This window comes from Molothrus aeneus, chromosome 1, assembly GCF_037042795.1.
Source record: "Molothrus aeneus isolate 106 chromosome 1, BPBGC_Maene_1.0, whole genome shotgun sequence".
Lineage (NCBI taxonomy): Eukaryota > Metazoa > Chordata > Aves > Passeriformes > Icteridae > Molothrus > Molothrus aeneus.
The window spans coordinates 58514982-58536124 of NC_089646.1; the positions used below are offsets into that span (position 1 = coordinate 58514982).

Genomic DNA, 21143 nt, shown 5'->3' on the forward strand with positions numbered 1-21143 from the left:
TGTAATTCGATTTTAACTGTATCTAATAATGCCAGACTATGCTTTAGGAAACTAACTCATAACATGATTATTTCCAAGTATCTGTTTTAGCTCAGTGCATATTGTGCTAGGAAAAATAAATGATTAACCATAGGATTTTTTTAATAAAGGAATTTACAGAAAGACTAGGTAAACAAATATACAGAAATTTGTAGGAGCTACTGGGAATCTATGCAGCGTATTTCCAAATGTCAATAGAAACAGCATTATACCTCCCTTAGCCATGGAGCTGCTTTATTTGCTGCCCTGAAATATTTGTCACTCTATACTGCTACAATAGGCAGCTTCTAAAATAAATCCTGCATTGAATGAGAGGTGATATGTTAGAATATATGCCATGGGTGGAGATATATCTGTGCAGTGTTAGACTTACATACCACAGCTAGGTCGCAGTTGCATGGTACTGGCCTGCCTATTGATGACATGCAAATGACAAATATTTTGCCATGGTTCAAAATATCAAAGCACAACCACACTCGAGTCTATTCATATGTACCTCGCTTTCCTTCTCGGCAGCTCCAGTTGTCTCCTTATCTCCTGCCTCAACATTCTCCTGTATAAAAAGGAAATATGGTCATCACCTTACACATGCTGAAGCAATGGCTGCAGAGAAATTGGTATTAATCAAGCTAATGGAAGCATGCCATGTATGGATGCAATGATATGAATGGCTAAATGAGCTAGTATAGACTATCGAGCAGAAAGATACTGCCCCATATAATCTGAAATAGAAGTATTTATGTGCTAAAACAAACCCTTTACATATGTTATCATCATCCCACTGGAACTGTTAAGGACAATCTGACTTTTACTACTACCATTCTCATAAAAGCACCAGCTTTGAAGAATTGTTTAATAAGGAACCTTGCAGTCTCCACCAAGCTCAAATTTCTGCCACTAGTGACTCAAACTGTTTCCATTATTATCTGCTGCTGTTTCTGTAATTCACCAGGGCCTCAGTGTAAACTTCATAAAATACTACTTCCACTCATGTTGGACTCATTTAAAGGGGCTGTTCAAATGATGTGGGTCACAAAGTTCAGATTTTTTTGGTTTGTTTTTTTTTTTTTTTTAGAATCACACATATTCAGTGGTACATGCAGCAAGTACCTGACATTAAAAAATTAGACATTAGTGGTTTGCCAAATCTGACACTCATTTAGGTGTTCAAATGATTGAATGTACTGACCAGTAACAAACTCCTCCCAAATAGTACTTGTTACTAGCACCAGGTCTTTTTCCACAAAAGGTCAACAGTCAAAACCACTAAAATTCAGGTTTGGTATGGAATGGTTGGAAGTGCTTTTTTAGCTGTTTGGGTTTGACTCTCTGCAGACATGGTTATTTCTAAAGACACTCTGCTAAGCAAAACCAAGTCAAAGCCCTGTTATGGAAATCAATTTTGCTAATAAATTTTGACACAGCTAGGTCAGATTTTTCTACAGAGCTGTAAGGGTGAAGAGAAGTTATGCAAACATACTTGGGTCATGGTATATTGGAGTGTCTGCTTTGGCAGTCAGGAGCCAGGAAACCTCACATACTCAGGGCTCCAGCTACCTGCCTTCACACACAACTGTCACGTCAAAATTCCTTAAAGTGTCAGCTGAAATGGTTGCATATTTCTTTTTTAATAAAAGAATGGTGACTTACATGCAAACTTCATTATCACTCTTTTTTTTTTTCTACTCTAACCTAGCATTGTTTGCAGTCAGTCATAAGCCCCAAACATGCTCAGATGTCAGGACAGGGCAGCTGCTGACACTAGTGTTGCCAAAGAAATCTCTTAGAGCCTTATCCCTGTTAAAATTGCAGTATTATATAACTTTTTAAAAATTAATAATTCCTTTTTTTCTTAAGTTGCCAAGCCTCTGATATGTGGTCTTCAATTTTATAGTTTGAGGAGGCTGTATAGGGTCTTAAATAGAAAAAAACAAATATCAGCAGGAAAATATAAATATTTCACACTCTAGTAATGTATGTATACACAGAGACACCCAGAGGAATTTTTTTTTCCTAGAGCAGAGCAAACTGTTGCCCATAAAAGCATTATGTCCAACTGCAAGTCCGTACACAGATGACTTCCCTAATTGTACTATTAAAAAGTGCTGAATTTCTGCCAGCAGCTCTATTTACAATTTGCCTTCAGAAATTAGTATGATCTTGCACTTCAAAGTCAGGAACATGTTGGCCTTTTTCATTTTCTTAGTAATTCCCCAGCAATATTCTCTGGTAAGAATGCCACCAGCCCAGCTTTGGGTATCTTTGCAGAACGATTTAATATACACATATGCATATTTTTGAATAATAACTGTTTTCTCATTAACTAAAAGCACAATTATAGTTGGAAAGGTGAAAGTAAGGAGAGCTTCTTTTATTTCCCAAAGCTTGAGATTTCCTGAAGCTAATTTGACTATTGTGTACTAGTCAATTTAGTAGGGTTTTGCTTTTCTGATTACCTGGAAGTTGGGATTTTGTGATTAATGGAGTTAACCACAAATGGAGAAGAGAGGCATGATAAACTGTATCACTTTTAGAGCATGAAGCCCTAGAAAAAAGGATGACTGGAATAACATTAGAGAACTAACACCCTAGTTCCAGAGAGAAAAATCTGCTTCTGGAGACTTCAACAGAAAGACACTATTCTACACCAGTTCTCTCCTGTAAAAGAGAGCCATATATTTTTAATGGCCTTATGCTCCCATTTTTCACCTGCACTTAGCTTCATGCTCAGAATCTGGGCATAGCTGACTGCTCTCCTGTATCTAATCATTGTATTGCTCTCCCAAACTACCCATTCCACCATTTGGGCACTGTGAATAGTACCTGAAGTGGGATTGAACCCTAATTAGATACACTTGGTTGCAGGCTGTTCCCTGGCCTCTGCTGTACTCACTCTGTCTGCAAAGAGCTTATCAGGAGGTCACTTCACGTATGCTTATACTACTCTGAATATACTACTCTGAATATACTACTCTGAAAACCACAGCATTTAGCTGAGTGTCTGATTGCTTTAATGGGAGAACATCAGAGTCCAGGCAGGCATCAGACCCAAAGCACTAGGAAGCTTTTTCCAAACGAATAAGTGCAGTGGAAGTAGAAAAGTTGATCTCAAGCATTATGTCTCACATGCAGGAAAAGAAGAAAGGGAAATAGCAACATTTCATAAGCATTCACGATATTATGATGTCCTCAGGACATCTTTGATTGAATGTGAAAACTTGAGAAGGGCGGAGATGTCCTCATGACATCTTTGCTTGAATGTGAAAAATTGTGGTGAGAAGGGCAGTATTATTTGAAAAAGAAAGAAGCCAGTGGTTAAGGCATTATATCCTTCAGACTATCCTTTGGATTTATAGCTGCCTTTGGGGATGCTTTAGAAACAGAAAAACAACTCTTTCTGTGCGGAGAATTCCATGCATAAACTGTTTACCATGGTTAACTTTTCTTCTGTTGGCACACGTGGTCATCCTGTCCCTTTAATTACCCTTTCATCCCCTCCCCAAAAAAGATCAACTGTTGAGAGCTACTAATAAAAACTTTATTTGTTCTATGGCACTGGAGATCTGAAGGACCAAGACAAAGATATGTAGAGATCCTAGGCAACAATTCTGACGAGCTCTTCTAATGAAGTTTTGCCAATCTCGATCAGGCAGACTATGAAACAGCAAACTGAATCCAAAATGCCCAGACAGGCAAGTAGTACCCTATCCCCTGGACCATTCTATCTATAATTTAAATGAACACCCTGCCAGAAAATTTACTGTGAAGTTCCTACAATGAAGGATCTGTGCAATAAATTTTCTGGGTTAACAGGATGTGACCAGAAACTTACCACAGAAAAACTCAGCTGAGGACTGGCTGTCACTACAAACTGGAAGCAATTAAACTCAATAAAAGACTGCCAATTATTATTTTACAATTCTACTTTTAAAGGAAACTGTCACTCATAAAGCAAATGAATGTACAAGTGCTGCAGGGAAATGATATGTTTTCATCTTTTGCAATTCAGTGTACTTTTCCTTAGCTTTGAACATATTTGTCATTAATCCTAATCTTCAAAACTCTTATTTGCAAGTCTGGAAAACCCTCTCTGAAATAAAAACCTTTCCGAAACAATTGCAGTCGCTCCATTTCAGGCATTTTTAAAACCAACACTTTGGGTTTTTTCCCAAATTAGTAAGGACAACATGATTTTGAATTAGCAACAAAACACCAAGAACAAACCTAATCAAAACTGTTTAACTTCTATTTAATGCCTACGCTCCTCCTCTTGGATTGCTCTTAAATCATCTGTCTCTTGCATTGTTTATCTCTGCCTCTCTTCCAATAGCTCTGCACTCATTTGACTCAGCCAGAGCAGCTTACAACATGACCCAGAACTCCTCAGCAGCAAAATGGATCAACTGAAAAGGTCATGCCAGCCAGCAAGAAAATGCATGGTACTGCAGACAGAGACTGTTTAATTAGTGCTTACGATGTGCAACAGGCTTCAGAGTATTGCTTTGTCTTAGTGCAGGACAAAAATGTTTCCTTTTGAAAAAATGGGGAACTTTTACATTTTTTTCTATATAAAAACACTTTTCTGGCTTCAATAATATGTCTTCTTCCACATTATTCCCTGCAATACACTCATGGGAAGAGAAGAGCTCCAGATCAATGACCAATTTTCCATTTCTTCTCTCTCCACCTTCCCACCCACTTTCTTTATTCCAAACCATCACATTTACATGAGGCATTTTTATCAACAGTCTGACAAAAAAAAATGTGCCTCAGATAGGTAATTTAATTTTTTTGCCTTCCTACAGAGCTGACAATATGAACCGGAAACACATAGAAAGGTTTCCAGAGCCTGGTCTACACAGACCATGAGCTTTCTTCATCTAGTTATGTCAGTAGAAGGGGATGATCCTGAAATAATTTCCTCCAGTGTGAACCATGGAGCCAAGCAAAAGTGAATTAAAATATGAAACAAATACTCAAAATTCATGCAAGTGTAATCAGAACTAAACCTAAATGTAGTTCTGGGGAAGACACTGTGTCTGCTTCCCTCCATAAGGTCCAATGATGCTAGGTGTCCCCAGAGAACGGGTAAGGCTGGACAGAGCCAGGAATTATCTGCCCTTTCCCCCAAAGTCCTGCAGAACAGCCCACCTAGTCCTGCCCAACTTTCCTCACACAATGAATTATTTTCCCTCTATTAGAAAGAGTTCAGTATCTTGATATCTGATAATTAGATATCTATCCATGCTCTCTGCTGCCACATTTATAGCTGCATCTACAGATACTTCCACTTTCTTCAGCTAATTTGCATGTACATTAGATTAATATTGATATCCATATGGCAGTAATCAAGCACTTACTGAAAACTACCTAATTTTATGGTCATTTGGGTATCATCACCTCTGCTTAGAAGCAGAAGACACACAGGGTCTCCCCCAAGTCCAAGTGCAGCTCAGCAAGCTTAAACCTTCTCTTCTAAGAACGCTTATAACACCAAATTGATAGACAAAGAGCACAGTTATGTATCTTCCACCAGCTTCCGTGGCAGAGGAACTGACACACAAAACAACTCCTTTTTTCCATCCAGGTTTTCAGTACTAATCTTCATATTCTACCAGCAACTCATTGGAGCCTCTGAATATGTTACTGTCTTCAGGAAAGCATGAAAGATGTCAGACTATAAAAACAGATGCAGTTTTCATCCAGGGTTTCTTAGCCTGTGAGTATCATCCACCACCAAGACTTTCTGACACTAGTGTGTTGGATAAACGAATATGCAGTGAGATACCTGTATAAAAAGTAATGCTAGTCAGCAGGCAAACTCCATCCCTACTGTCTCAGACCATCTCTTAATTTTCAGTGATATTGGATGCCTTGCTTTGTTCCTCATGCAGAGCTGTAATTTCTTCTTCATCTCCTGAATTCTGACCTGTAAAAAGTCTCCGAACTGGTGTTTGGTGTCCTCTTCTCTGGCTCACAACTGGCTTCTAAAACTCTGAGCTTTGTAAACCTACTACAATAACTTTTTAATGCAATTTTCCTGCTGTAGTAAGGACCGTACAAGATATATATTATCCTAAAAATGAAATGAAATTTGAAATAAATTGAGAATATATCCTAAATATGAAATGAAATGAGAAAATTGCTAATAATGTAATTTAAAAATGGCACCAATTCTTTCCCATTCTGAAGTTCATCTGACACCAAACAACTTGTGAAACCACAACCACTCAGCCAAACTTGAGCCTAAGATGCCCAGTGTAAGAGGAATGACATTTTAGGGCTGAAAGGGGCACATGCTGGAGAGGCATGCTATGCAGAGAAACTATCCATGGAGGATGACAGTGGAAAGAATGGCTGAAATGCAGCAAGCACATTCACCATAACAAAAAGTGGCTCCAATGAGGCCTGGGAGATGGCATGGAGGACAGATCACTCACCACAGCCTGCTCTGCTGGCTCAGCAGGGACGGCCTCCTTTTCTACAACAGCAGCAGCAGGCGTTTCCTCAGCCTTAGGTTCCCCAGGTGGAGTTTCTTCAGCCTCAGTCTTCTGTTATTGATTTTTAAGTAGATAGTGGAAAAATTGTTGAGGAGCATATGATGTTGGGAAGAAAGAGGGAGAAAGGGAACTGTGCCTGGCACAGTGTTGCTTCAGGCTCAGTCTTGCCAGGCTTTGTCCCAGTAAAAGACAGCATGAAAAGGGCATTTTCATCATCAGTGTAAAATGAGCCAGTCCTACATGCCTCCCTCACAAGGAAAGCTTCCTGAGTTATAGTGAGAGGTCATGGAAGTGGGGGAAAGCACCCAGTTTGCTCAAAAATGCTCCAGAAACTGCTGGCAAGGCCAGAAATTGAAACTGGCACACATGTGTACCAACCCTAGTCTTCAAACATGAGTTTTAAAAATTAACTCTTCCTCCCTGGTTCTGTCTGTTCTCAGACAATATACCCTCCTCCAGTGAGGGTAAGAAGCAATGAACAGAGAGTGAGACTCAAACAGTTTTTATTTGCACAAACAATGACTGATTGAATACTAGCAATGAATCCTAGCAATCACCGCTGTTTTTTTATGAAAATGCATTTTCTCTTGAGCTCTTAATCACCTATGAGGCACTCATTTATCAACGCACTATTGGGACTTCCACCCTTTTAAATTCTGGCCTCAGGGTGTTTTCCAACAAGAGGACCTATAAAATATCACCAGCCTTGCAACATGTTCAGTCTTGTGGCAAAACAGCTCACAGCAGAAGAGTAATCTCCAATAGAGATATTACTCTGCAAATACATGCACCTAACAAGAGGAGAGCTCTAAGCTGTGCTCAGCAGATTTGATTTATAAAGATGGCTGACTCAATCAGATTATCATAAGCCAAATTGATTAATTTGCCATGAACAAATTGCTCAGCATAATATGAAGCTCAAAAACAATTGCTTTGCGGATGATAACAGGTTGCTGGCTAGAATGTGATATCTCCTGTGATGAAGAGTCAGCTTCTATGAAATTCTTTAACATCTTAAAGACCTTCTCCTCCTGATATTTTTCAGGAAAAAAACCAACCCCATAGCCTCTCAATTCTTTGCATATACTCCTTAAGCAGTCTGATTTTTAATGAAGTACAGAGAAGTCTGCCTATGCAAGACCTTCAGGAATTGGCACAGCATTAAGGACCATTCACTCGTATATTATACAATACTTTGCAAAAATTTCTCTGTGTGCATTAATGCACATTAATGACAACTCTAGAGAATTTCCTAAGAAATAGGACTCAAATGAGAAACATAAAGTACATTTATCCCAGGTAATGTGTTTCCTGACATTTAATGTGGGAAAATTCTTTCAGACTTAAAATCACAAGCAACATAGAGCAGACTACATTGATGCACTTCGAGTCACTTGTTGAAAAGCATACTTCAGATGACTTACCACATTGCAGCTATGAGTAAAAATATTCTCACGATATTCAGTAACCATCATGAGCACAAACACCACATTAAATAACATTAAATATCACCCTGCTGCTATTAAGTAAACTGCAGCAATGTTGTTATTCTCATCCTTGCCCCATGCTAAGCAAAGACTGTAAGAGGAGCTAAGAAACTGCTAAGAAACTGATCAATTCTGAGAAGATTGTGCCCTCCTTAGAAGTAGGCTGTGCCCACTATTGATATGGAGGTGAGTCGATAAAATTACAGCAATTTTGGAGATCTGTAACAGCCATCACGTACTATCAGGTCCTTGCTGTACACTGGACCATAGTACTCATTCAAGTATTTTCTTAAATGCAATAAACAACCAAACTGCTTGACTACACCTTTATAAAATAAACATACCTTACAATGTTCTGGTTTTCTTTTCTTTTGCTCTGTGCTATCCTTGTGAAAGATTGTTTCAGTGAATATGGATTTACAACTACAATGGTATCACCAGCTCTTCCAAATGGAAGACTTGCATAAGGTGGTGTGATTTAAAGGATAGAAAACAAAAAAAAAAGTGAAAATATCTTTGCAAAAAGGAAAAATTTTACCCTTTTTGACAAGACATTTTAAAATGAACTAAAAGCCACAACTTACCAAAGGCTCTTCCACATTTTCATTTGATTGCACTGTAAATGCAGAGATATCCTAGACATAGAAATGAAAAACAATCATGTAAAAATATTTGAGACAGTATATTTGCAGGTGTCCATCAAAGACCTGATTTTTTAATGGTTTATTCCGATAAAATCACTAAGTACATTTACATAGAATAAGATGGCAAATAAATGGAACTAATATGATATTTATAATTTATTTAGATTATCTGAGTACTATTAATACTAAAACTATTATTTTTTCAGTTTTATATTCAATGTTTCTAAACCAACGTTTTTCACCTCACTAAAGGTAGTGAATACATGTGATTCACACCCTTCATAAATACATGTGATTCACAAGGACTTAATTTAAGGTGCAATGCACTTCTAAATTGTAGAACTCTGAATCCTAGATTACACATGGCTGTGCCTGCAGAGTACACCAGCTGTAAGGTACTTCCCTCTTGATCATGGGCTTTTATTTGAATAATAACTATGGCAATTACAAATACAAAATTTTACCTGTACTAAGCAGAAAAATGGAGGTGTTTCCCAACATCTCGCTCACTCAAAACCAATTAATTTGCAAAATACTGGTGGGCCAAATTATTTTCCTACCACAGAGGACAGAGAAAATACATATTTTCTCCAGATAAACATTTTGTCTTAATTATCAGATCCTTGTGCTTTGCCCCTTCCATCTGGATCCTTTACTACACTAAATACCCTGGAACAGAATGGTAAATCATAGCGAGACTCATTTCCATCCTCGTGTAAGCTGAGCCTTTTTGGGTACTTCTAAAATTCGGTGTACAGAGTGTGCTGTGGTTGAGTCAGTCTCTAAGAGAATGCTGGAAAATAATGAGGCCCTCGGTAATCCACCTGAAATTTGGGATCTTAATACAGCCCGGGAATCTGAAAGCATAAACACAGTGTGTTCATGTGCTGTATCTCTGTAATGCGTACCACAGACTCACCATCAGCACCACAGCAGATAAGTAACTTAGGTTAAACTTTGAGAGTAAAATGTATCTTAAGTGAAAATGAAGAAAAAAATAAAACCCACTACATATTTACATACAGAGTTACTAAAAATAGGTGAAACTGAAAATGTGCTTTACAGGATTTTGGGATTGTGAGAAAAATAATCCACAAAAGAGCACAATGAAACAGCTAGACTAGCCATTTTAGGAGAAAATAGCTGTCCCACTAAGGTAATCAGATTTTTTGCTTTAGACTCAGTCAGGCCAAGAGTCCTAAGGGTATTATAATCTTTCTAGCAACATCGAAGAATTTCTGACAACAGACAAGGTCTGGATTTGAGACTAAATGATGTTTCAATGCAGCTTGTCTGTAGAACAGATTTCCTGAATTTGTATAGCCAGTTCTAGTGCCTTTCTAATAGCACAGAAAAAAAAATTATCTCAAAACTTGTTTATTTCTTACCTGCGCAAATCCATTAAATGCTATGGTGGATGCCTAAGTAGAAGTGAACATCACAACAAATTATAATTTGTTTACTAAATCTGAACATGAGCTAAAACATTTTTATTTGCAAAATAAAAATGTAGGCCAGACATTAAAAAAAAGGAACAAAAAAAGAGAAAAAAAAAAGAAGGGTAAGCCAGTAAGAAATTTTTACAACAGTGGTATTTGATAACAGACATCAGAGGCTTAAAGAAAATGACAAAAAGAAAAAGCAGAGTACCTTAAATATTAAAAAAAAAAAAAAAGACCAGGTGCATTTAAACATCTACAGATAAAACACAAAAGCTGCCAGACACAATGTGTCTTCACAGTTCAATGCTTCATTCACCATTTTGAAATGCATTGTTTTCAGCCTGCTTGAAGGGCTGAAGGGCACCACACCATGAAGAGTTGCATGGCAATTTTTCAAAAAAAGAATAGCATGGACTTAGGAAGGGCAGTAGGAAACACACAAATGGAATGTTTTAAAACAACAAGCTTATGCATGGCCTAAGGAACTCTTTGTCTAGACTACACTACACACTGGGGTAGGTACCTCTTCTTTATCAGCCTCAATTTCCTGGTACAACAATCCATATCTCCGGTTAGCAATTTCATCTTCAGATAAATCTGAGTTGTTGGTCTCATTGTCTTTAGGACTAGTTGAACTCTCGGTGCTAGCATTTCTGGAATTTCCCATTTGAAACAGAGACAAGGGTCTAGCTATCTCCTTGCTCGGTCCAGGATTGCTAATGCCTGCCTGCTCCCCGGGCAAACCTTGTTTTACTAGTGCCTCCTGAATTATGTGGCCTGTGCTCGCACCTACTTCCCCCCAGCTGTTATCAGCAGCTCCTAGGTCTTCTGTAGACCATTTATTACTAATGTCTAACCAAACATTTTCCATATTACCTTCCTCTGAGTTTTGCTGCTTGGGGAAAAAGGGCCAATTATCCAGTCCATTGGCTTGGCTATCTGACAGACTAGAAAAACCCCAGGAATCATTAGTAACTGTTGGATCCCAGTTTGCCAGCCAGGGCTCTGTTTCCAAGGCTTCAGGGACACCACTGCTAATCACTTCAGTGACTGCTGTTGTTGTCCTACCTGTCACTCGGTCATCTGCATTATCTAGGCAAGGATTATCACAGCTTGTGCTGGCAGCATCAGCTGCCTTGGGCAGCAATGCCCACTGTTCTTCAGCAGCAGCTTGACCTTTAGTACCAGTACTACAATTTGGGAGGTGGCTGATGCTATTATCTTCAGTTCCTTTACCAGACTCTTCTGCATTGAATAATTCAGCATCACATAGATCACTTCCAGTATCTGGAGGGTACTTGCCTGTGTGGTCTAGGTCAACATGTGCCCTCATGTTTATACACTCCATGGATGTACTCTGTCCAGTACCACTGTCAGTTTGATCTAAGGCCTCCTCAAATGTATTTTCATGGTCCTCATCCCAGATACCAAGGTTCTCAGGTTCAGAGCCAGTGCTTTCTATAGTCTTACAGTTGTACACCCCTATTTTGTCCCCACTTTCCAGCCCTGTGCTCAACAGTGGTATTTCTCTACCCATCTCCTCAATGACATTGACCTGTTTGAATTCTTCTTCTGTAGAGTTTTCTAGGTTAGCACCACTAGCTCTCTCAGTATCCCCATAATTATCTTCAAACTCATGTAAACCTTCTACCTCTGTGCTGACTAAAATTTCAAGATCTGATTTTGCTAAACCGTTATGGAATTCTGCCTCACTGCTTCCTTTGGTTTCATAACCTTGCTCTTCCAGTTCCTCTGTATGTTCTACCTCCTTGTAGTTAGCTCCAGTCTCTACCTTTTCACTTGGCTTGACACCTGCCCACTCGTCTTCCTCACGCTCTTCCTCTGCCTTTTGCACATCACATGGGAGTGGTTCATCCAACAAGCTATCAGTTCCCAGGATGGGTGCCTCAAAACTGGTTACATTCTCTAAAGGCTGATTGGTCACCACATCTTTCCACATGACACTTTTGGCATCCAACTGGTCCTCCAGTGAAGTCCTCTGGTTTTCGCTTACAGAAGCTGGCCCTGGTGCAGCATCCTCCTGCTCACCTACTGCAGGCCAAACATTAGCAGGCAGAGTACCCGTGGATTCGCTTGAGGTTTGCTCTGCCCTGGGGAAAAGCAAAGAACTGCCTGCAGTAATTTCCTGGCTGATACTGGGTGTGCTAATATCTAGGCCCCAGTTGAGTGAACCTAGATCAGTTTGAGATCGGTTAGTATCTTCTGATGACCCACTGTTTGGGGTTTCCTCCATGATCAGGTTACACAGGGAAAGACTTTTTGAAGAATCAGGCTTTAAGCAGACAGAAAGCAAAGAAAAAACACAAGATGAAAAAGATAAAGGCGAACTTGATGAGAAAACACAACATTTATATTTTACAAGAGCAATTTAAATCTAAAGAATGAAGTGACTAGATTAGGCAATTTTAGGAAAAGCTATGTGATTTGCAACATCTGAAGGCAATAAATTGTAATGCAAAAGAGCAGCACTGATACACAAAACCAGAAAACTATGTATTACACCACAGTGATTAAAGAAGTCTCTAGAGTGGTTGTGATTTTGGAGGGAGGTTTGCTTACCGGCTGCACCAATTCGCTGCTTGTCTGTAGAGAACGAAGTCATACACATAAAACACAGAAAAGAAGAACATGATTTACTTTGATACAGCAGCAGTTCATTAATTAGCAGCTCTCTAACCAGCTGCGGTTACCTATCAGAGTGGGGAAGAAGCAGTGGGTCCTTTCCCACCACTCCACCCAAGACTAATTCCAGGCCTGTGAATTTCAAAACTCTGAATTACATTATAAAAAAAGCTCTTCATGTATGTTGAATATTGATCACCTCTTGCTTTCCCCTGTGAGTCACCAACATTTTTATTTCAAATGTTTAGCTATGAAGCACACTGGACTTCTTTAAAAATAGAGCAAAGATGAAAAAAATGATAATACAGAATGAATACATAACATTAAAAAGCTATAAATAAAACTGTGCAAAAGAAGACATTAATAAAGCTATCTAATCTAAGTTTAGAGCAATACATTCTCAACATTTCTGGTTTATTTCATGTGGTCCAGATATTTGCAGCCTTGAAATTTTGGCTAGCCTACATACATGACTGTTTTTATCAAGCTTTATTTAACCTCACTCAATATAAGGACATACGCAATTAATGCACATCATATGTGGAATGTGAAAAAAACAGTGCTGTGTATCTGAATACATTCACAGATTTCTGTACTGGCTGAAGCTACAAAAGGTCAAACATGAACTTATCAGGCTCCATGTCAAGTCAACCCAGGTAACTCCATTACATACAGTCAAAAGAAAGCTCACAAAAATGGGTTGTTTTCTCTCTGCAGATCATTTAATGTGATTTGGCACCAGGAGGAAGAGGGAAGGATTCATTCAGTTTCCTATAGCAGCGTTTTCTCTTGGGAGTAACTCCAGTTCACTGTATTGCCCACAAAGACAAGCTAAATTCTGTCTTTACTCCTGGTTTTGAGAAAATGGTTATCCACTGGGTTAATGGACACTGTCAGGTATTTAAAACAAGTGACTTATATCCATTATTACCTTCTAATAGCTGTACTTTGGGCATAATAAAAGCAACACACTTAGCTGTAGTGATTGTGAATCTTTTAGCCTAGATTTCTGACATCCTTTAGGTTTTGCAGGCTAAGAAACAGATTATTTTTTGTTGTATTTAGTTTTAAAAGATACTGAGTGGCTTCATATACTTGAAAGAGCTTTTTCATGGTCTGTGAATTCTTTATCTTGGATTTTGGTAAAAGAATTGTAAATCTGAGTTTAACTTACAATTAGAGGCACAGAAATACTATTATGTATATCAGGCTTACCGTCCATAGATCCCATGGCAATGTCTAGAAAAAGTAGTGAAAAAAAGAGCTTGTCAGAAAAATACCATTCCTGTACTCTATGTCCAACATGCTACGTAACAATGCCCATTAAATGAGGAGAACTTATTTATAAGCATGCTTATAGTACATACATATTTTATATATTAGCACATGTCCTGTGTGTGTGTCTCTGTATGTATCTGCATAATGCTTTTGGTTATAAAGGATGGGAAGTATGCAATGCATTGTGGTATTTTCCATTTCAAAGTAGTTGCTGCTTTCCAGCAAACTCACATTGTTGTGTCCATGAGTAATGACCAGGTTTGGAGCTGGGGACTGAGTAACTTTCAATAGGTATATGAGCCTCTGCAAGGTGTCAGCCTTAAAGAGCTAACAAAGTTGGAGTTTTCTAGCCAGTTAAAAATGACACAGCTATCTACTGAAAGTGGCCTTCCTCACAACACTGACACTAGAAAGGAAAATGGCATACTATTTGTGAAAGGAAATAAGAAAGTTGACCAATATTTTATTTTTCTTGATCAGTCTGTTAATCAATGTTAGTGACCTCTCAACAGAAGAGCTAAACAGACAAATGAAAAAAAGCAGCAGACTTCGTGCCAAATATTTATGGCCCACCACATGAGACGGAACTCTGCCGGTTCGTATCAAAAGAGAAGAGAACCAGACAGGTTTAGAAAGGTCCCTTCTAATGCAGCCATAGAAAGAGAAAAGCAGCTGAAGGAAGGACAGACCAGGGCTCACCTACGATGGTTGGATCACCCTGGCAGAGCAGTGGAGGGAGGTAATTAATTAAATTAACAACAGACAAGTCATGCCAGGCCTTCCAAGGCATCATGCACAGATGACTATTCCTGTCTTCACATTCATACCTCAGCTGTTTGCTGAATGGAAAATATCCATGACTGAAGCAAAAACTATACACATATGGAAATACCATATAAGGCTCTCTTCTTAATCTCCCTGCAAGCACAGGGCTCTGCAGCCACAGGTTTCATTCTCTCTATACTGCCATAGTAATGACCCTGTCAGTTCCAGGGAAAACAAGACCCAGAATGCAGGGCTGTCTTCCCTTCTAAAATCACGGTGTTCTGACTCATCCACAGCTCTTGTAGATGTGGGCCATTCTTTCTCATATGCCTTTGTTCTGCAGAAAGGTGACAGAGTGAGTAAAGGTGCTCAGTGGATTCTTCCTATGACCCTAGATGAAAAGTTACTATGTAACTTTTTTAATACAAATTTTCTACACAAAATTATATTCTGTATTTTGTGGCATAGTTGAATATAAAATAACTGTTTTTCACCAAAGTAATAAACTTTTCTACAATCTGTACAATATGGTGTCAGAACAAACATGTTCTGTCATAAAACTTAAGTATCTTTTGTTTAATGATCCCACTGCTCTAATCAGCATTGTTATAAAACAAGCTGAAAGAGTAGTTAGCAAAGTGCCACTTAGTCTTTTCTGTCACTGCTGAATGCTATGGAATGTCATTTGCCTTCCCCTTCCTTTTCTCTGTTTAAAGGGAGAAAAAGCATAACAAGTAAAATGCACAAAGCTTTTGCTAGAATGGAAAACATCTTGTAGCAAATCTCAATAAGAAAATTCAGCTAATGTTCAGAGTGTTGACAGTACATTCTTTTTCTGACAGCACATACCTTGTCAGAGATCACTACAGATCTCATTACATAACTACGGCTTCACACTGAATAAGAAATTAACTGAGGTAGAGATCAGCAGAGAATCAGGACTATCTCAGCCTTAAAGCTTCTTGTCTTCTCACTCCTTTCCAGTGCTGCACTTCTGAACTGCTGGTAAGTCTTCTCGTGTCTCACAGAATGAGCCAGATTAGTGATAGGTCTTGCTAATAGTGTATTAACATCATTTCTTTATGTACAAAACAGGGATACAGACATGCTGGCCACGAGATCTTCCCTACTTTGCTACCTGCCTACTGGGTAGTGAGGGTGAATTCTAGTTTTTAAAATAGCATGTCCTGCAGGATAAGCCAATGAATATCAGCAACTTGATATATTAGCATTTTCTTTTTATTTTTAATCTTTTTTTTTCATAGTGCTGCAAAAAACTACCATTAGAAACATTACTATTGAATGTAGACTTTCAATAACACAACATTCTACAAGAAAACACCCTATTCCATACTCTAATTTTCCTTGAGATTAGGTCTAAAGTAGATTAATAGCAAAAGCACTCAGATCATACCACTGCTTGATACAGAAACTCCATCACAGTAAAGCAACTGCATGCTGACTCCTAGAGACCTAGGTCCTCTAAGGCATCTTTCCAGACATGAAGAATCAAAGGCAGGTCAGAAAAGTTGTCAGAAAAACAAGCACTGGAGAATAATAATGTTTACACTAAGAGTTATTCTAATAATGGAAAGTAATAGCATGCTAAAGTCAAGGCCAAGGTACCAGCAACCATTCTCATCAGCAGACATCTCATTTTACCACCTAACAATTTCCTCTCCTTCCAGTACATCATCAAGTACATGGTTACTGATGGGGAAGACAGAAGGCTGACTTGTGCTTCTCAGGAAGATAAAATTTTTCAGATACTTCCTATTAATTCATGAGGCAAAGCTTTTCTACCAAACACAGTATATTGCATTCATATGCTTTGATTATATCAAGGCAAAGAGATACCTGAGACATGGGTGAATGACCAACTCCTGTTGATACTGCTTCTGGCTTGAAAGGGTCGAAGTCCAAATCCAGTAACGATTCCTCTTTCTTAGCTTCAGGTACTTCATTCTTTTAGAAGAGAAATATAATTCTTGAAAAACTTATCTTTTAAAAGCTGCTCTGGGCAGTAAAATATTAAAATGATTAAGAAAAAAACCAAAACACTCCACAGATTTACTAGCTGTGGTGCACACAAAGGGGAGGAAGCTCTGAAGATTTTCGTGAGCTTTAGTACAAGTCTTACTTTTATGAGATTCACTCTTATGATGTCTTTGTTTTCTCTGTAGTAGAGCTTTGCCTTTTCAGGCTAAACAGTCACTGCCCTTTCAAAGAAACGTTGAGTGTGCATCACTTGTTGGTGAAGGCCCTTTTAAAGGGCTTTGAGACATACATCAAAGTTAAAAAATACATAAATGACACCCAATGTCCATACATTCTAATAAGTTAGTCTCTCCCCAAACACAAACATTAGTAAAAAGTGAATACAGAAGGATCTAAAGGCATTTGAATGAAGTTTTAATTCTGAACATGTATAGCAATTTACAATTAATATTGTCTTTGGCTCTAAACTTTAGGAAACATCTGATAGTAAGGCACTGCAAGGCTGCCCAACAAGGTTGCCCACTGGAAGGTTGCCAAGTAAGGTTGCCCAGAGTAGTCATGGATATTCCATCCCTAAAAGTGTTCAAAGCCAAGTTGGATGGGGCTTTGAGCAACCTGGTCTTGTGAGAGCTATCCCTGTCCATGGCAGAGGGGATGGAACTAGAGGATCTTTAAGGTCCCTTTCAACCAAAACCATTTTATGATTCTATGATATACTCTTATTAAACCGGATTACCATGGTAGAGTCTTTTTGGTTTGCAATTAATAAATTAGCCAAGGCCTCTGAGATCACTATAAAAATATATACACATATATGTTCAATGGGCTACAGGTCTTATCTGCGATAAATTAACCTGAAAAAACTATTAGAGTGTTTCACTATTAGTGTGAAACTATAGCTGAGATTTAATTATCATTAATTGCAAATATTCTAGGCAAGCATCTTGGCCTTGCTAACAAGGCTAGTACTGCCTACTGCTAGTTGTTCAGTTAAACAGTGAGAGAGCTTGTACGACTGGGCAAGTCTACTGCAATATGGCACATATAAACCCAGCAAAACTAGGAGATAATAATAATAGTGATGATCACAATGATAGTAAAATTAATGAGCAAAGATTTTGTTATTAAAACATTTAAGAGTATAAACGTTACAAATTACTGTTACTATTGGTAAACAGATGTTCAAAATTAGGTAATTAATGGCTTCCATTATCCCACAAAACACCTTAACTCTCTGTGTCACCTGCAAACATGGTCAAAAGAGCTACTCAGCTCCCACGTTAGGAATGACAGAGTAACCTAGAACTCTTCAGTTTGTAAGAGGTGCTAGGGGTGATGTCTATACCAGTGTGAGAGGCACAGAGGTTTGGCTACTCCCTGATTCTTGAAGGAGGCAGGAAAGCAGTTGGCAGCAAAGTTGATGGGGGAAAATGTAAAATAAAGAAGTGGTGCTGCTCCATGTGGCACAGGGTCCAGCTGGGGACCTTCTTGGCTTCAGGTAACATGAATGTGAAAAATGCTGAAAGAGTGAATAAATTTCTGGCAAAGTAGTCTGCTGAGGCTTACTAAATTGGTAGAAATCATGTTGAGGAAACCCCAGAGCAGCAAAAGAATGGAGGCTAAGAGATTAATAGAAGAGGGTGTCGGGAGTACCAACATTGCTTGCCCTGATTTATCTTCTTCCTTTAGCCTTCTGGCATCACTGGTGATGAAGGATAACTGGTCTGATACACTGAAGCTAGCATTATAGTCTCACACTTTAAAAAGTCAAATCCACCACTCCGACCAGTAACCAACATAACGTTTATTCTCTCATGCCTTCCATCGAGTGTATTTAGATTTCATCACATGTGCTCTTGAGGCACTAATACTCATATGGTCATACAACTTGATGAAACAACAGCATCTGCTGGCATATAATCAGAATCGGGTGGAGACATAAAAGATGTCTCCTTTCACTGAGATTTGAGAATGAAGTTGCTACCTTTGAGGACTGAATCAAATTAACAAGAGTCTTCCTTAGGCCATAGACCAGATAAGGTATTGGAAGTCACAGGGTATTGATCACTGATTGCCAAATTACCCATGCCCCTCAGACCAAAATGAAATGAACACTCAAATTTAATGACAAAGCCCCAAATAAACATACAGAGTACCTAAGATACCACATTACCTGGAGATGCAGGAGAAACAGGAACATCAGGAAATTCCTCAATAAGGGACAAAGCTATGACAGGAAGGTCTGCCAAATATACTGTATTTATTCCACAACAGCATGATGAAGCATGAAAAAATTAAACATTTGAAAGAGGCAGCTGTGGCAGAAGCAAGGCTGTACCTCTCAGATGTATATACAAGGAGTGAAGAAGGCACAAGAAACCTTCAAGGACTACAAGAACTGTTACCTCTCTCTGTACACAGTCTGTACAAGCCTTAAAATAGCTTTAGCAGTTATGGACCATTCACTTTAGAGCTGTCAGGCACACTCAGACACATTATCTATCTGTAGGGGGCATATAAAGGCCTACGATGTCCAAGTTAGTAACTGGACAGTAGGGAGAAATGTGATGTGAAGAAAAGGAGAAATAAAGCAAGGAACACACATTTCTGAATGATCCTTTCATCTGGTCGACCAAATATTTCATCTTCTCACCTCCTTCTTTTACTTGGCAGTAATTAAGTCCATTTTTGACAATGAATAACCTGAATAACTGTTGAATCAGTGCACAAATATTCAACAGCATCAAGGAGAGCTGCCTTTAGCCATCTTGCACTAATGCAGTGAATGCATCAGTACTGCCTAGTAAAGAAGGGGGAACAGCAACAATTATAGGATATTTGTGTTTCAAGAAACAAAAGTTTGGCCTGTTTGTAATCCTCTCCCAAACACTGTACTAAAGCAGCAAAGCTCTTCTCATCTGTCTCTTGGTTTTGTGCCTCTGCAGGAGCAGTGTCTGCAGGAGCAGTGGTGGTCACTTGGGAAGTACCATTGGTAGGCTCTGCAGGCCAAATAGCTTTCTCCATACTGCTCAACAAGGGCTTAGAGAGTTTGGGAGGAGCCCTAAACATAAGAGGAATAAGCCCACATTTCCTGTGGATTTCATGCTACATATTTTCCTTAACTGGTTCACATACACAAGGATACAAAATCTATACATCACATTATTTGAGTATGTCCGTACATACTCAGAGATCTCAAATATAGTAAAGATGCTTTAGTGATGCGGGTGGGTTTTGTGGAGGCAGAAGTGCAAATGATTGATGAGAAGGTGGTCAGGGAATAGCTTAGGATACTCCCTGGTCATTGACTGTGGAAGAGGGAAGGACATAAATCACTCACTAAAGGGAGATCCATTTTCCTTGAGAGACGAGGAAAAGATTTCAGTTCTCAAAAGCACGCCCACTTTAATTATGCCATTCCATTTCTATGCCAATCTCTCACAGAAAGGTTATAAGGATTCTGGAAATGTGACTTACACTAATTTAAAGCCTTGTTCTGGTGTCATCTCTTAATGGAAAAGCAAACCAGTTTCATTTCTGCTTCCTTGGATGGCCTGATGTATGCATGTTAGTTAGATACAGTATTTAATGCAAGGGGCCATATCTAGCACAGGTTACACCAACTCTTACCAGTGATTTCAAGGCTCATGCTCCTACAGCAATTAATTCCTATGAAGGCAGGGTACAGTGATGCCTCACATCTCCCTTCAGAAAGAGTGCCTACCAGCAGCTACATTCTGGGAGTAGCCTTTAATTCTTTAATTGTTTAATTTAACTTGAAGAAAAATAAGTCCTTTCCAAATAGATCTCTACACACAGCAATGCCTGTTTCTCCCTACCACAAGAAAACAAAGCATCACATGTTCAAATTGTACAAAATGCATTTTTCATTGCTCTGCCTTTGTTCTCCTGTGTTGTCAAATGAGTTAGAAGAAACCAATAATTCAAATGAAAACAGACATTCCTACATTTTGCACAAGCTTCAGATCTACATACTATCCAATCTATCAGATGCAGGCTCGGATTTCAGAGTTACAGTTACCATGAAAGAAAGGGTCCATTATTGGAAAAAAATGTTAATCAATTTAACTATGTAAAAACTGAATAGCTGATTACAAATTTTATGAACTTATTTTGCACAATTCTGGCTTTTCTGTTTATTATATGCAACTTAGAAATATCATTATAAGATAAAATGAATTTTGAACCCTTCTCTGTGCAGCTACTGTTTCTATGAGCAAAGCCAAGTGAATGAATCATCTAGGTGGTTTTTATACCTATAGAAACCAGCCGAGTTTCATTTTTTAAAAATCACTCAACAGAAAGACAGAATACTTTTAAATGAAG

At 38.6% G+C, this 21143-nt stretch overlaps 1 protein-coding gene across 2 annotated transcripts in view; it reads right to left on the minus strand.

Annotated features, from left to right (window-relative positions):
- The window catches only part of AMPH (amphiphysin), a 127283-nt gene that overhangs the window by 11903 nt on the left and 94237 nt on the right, over window positions 1–21143 (minus strand). The window contains exons 12-19 of one of the 2 annotated variants that reach the window (XM_066557725.1): window positions 16656–16763; window positions 13971–13994; window positions 12693–12716; window positions 11905–12405; window positions 10059–10091; window positions 8611–8661; window positions 6480–6590; window positions 536–592 (exon numbers count right to left, since the gene is read on the minus strand). In XM_066557725.1, coding sequence (XP_066413822.1) covers window positions 536–592; window positions 6480–6590; window positions 8611–8661; window positions 10059–10091; window positions 11905–12405; window positions 12693–12716; window positions 13971–13994; window positions 16656–16763 — 909 coding nt within the window. The remainder of the gene's footprint in view (window positions 1–535; window positions 593–6479; window positions 6591–8610; window positions 8662–10058; window positions 10092–11904; window positions 12406–12692; window positions 12717–13970; window positions 13995–16655; window positions 16764–21143) is intronic. The other variant, XM_066557718.1, reaches the window with a different exon arrangement.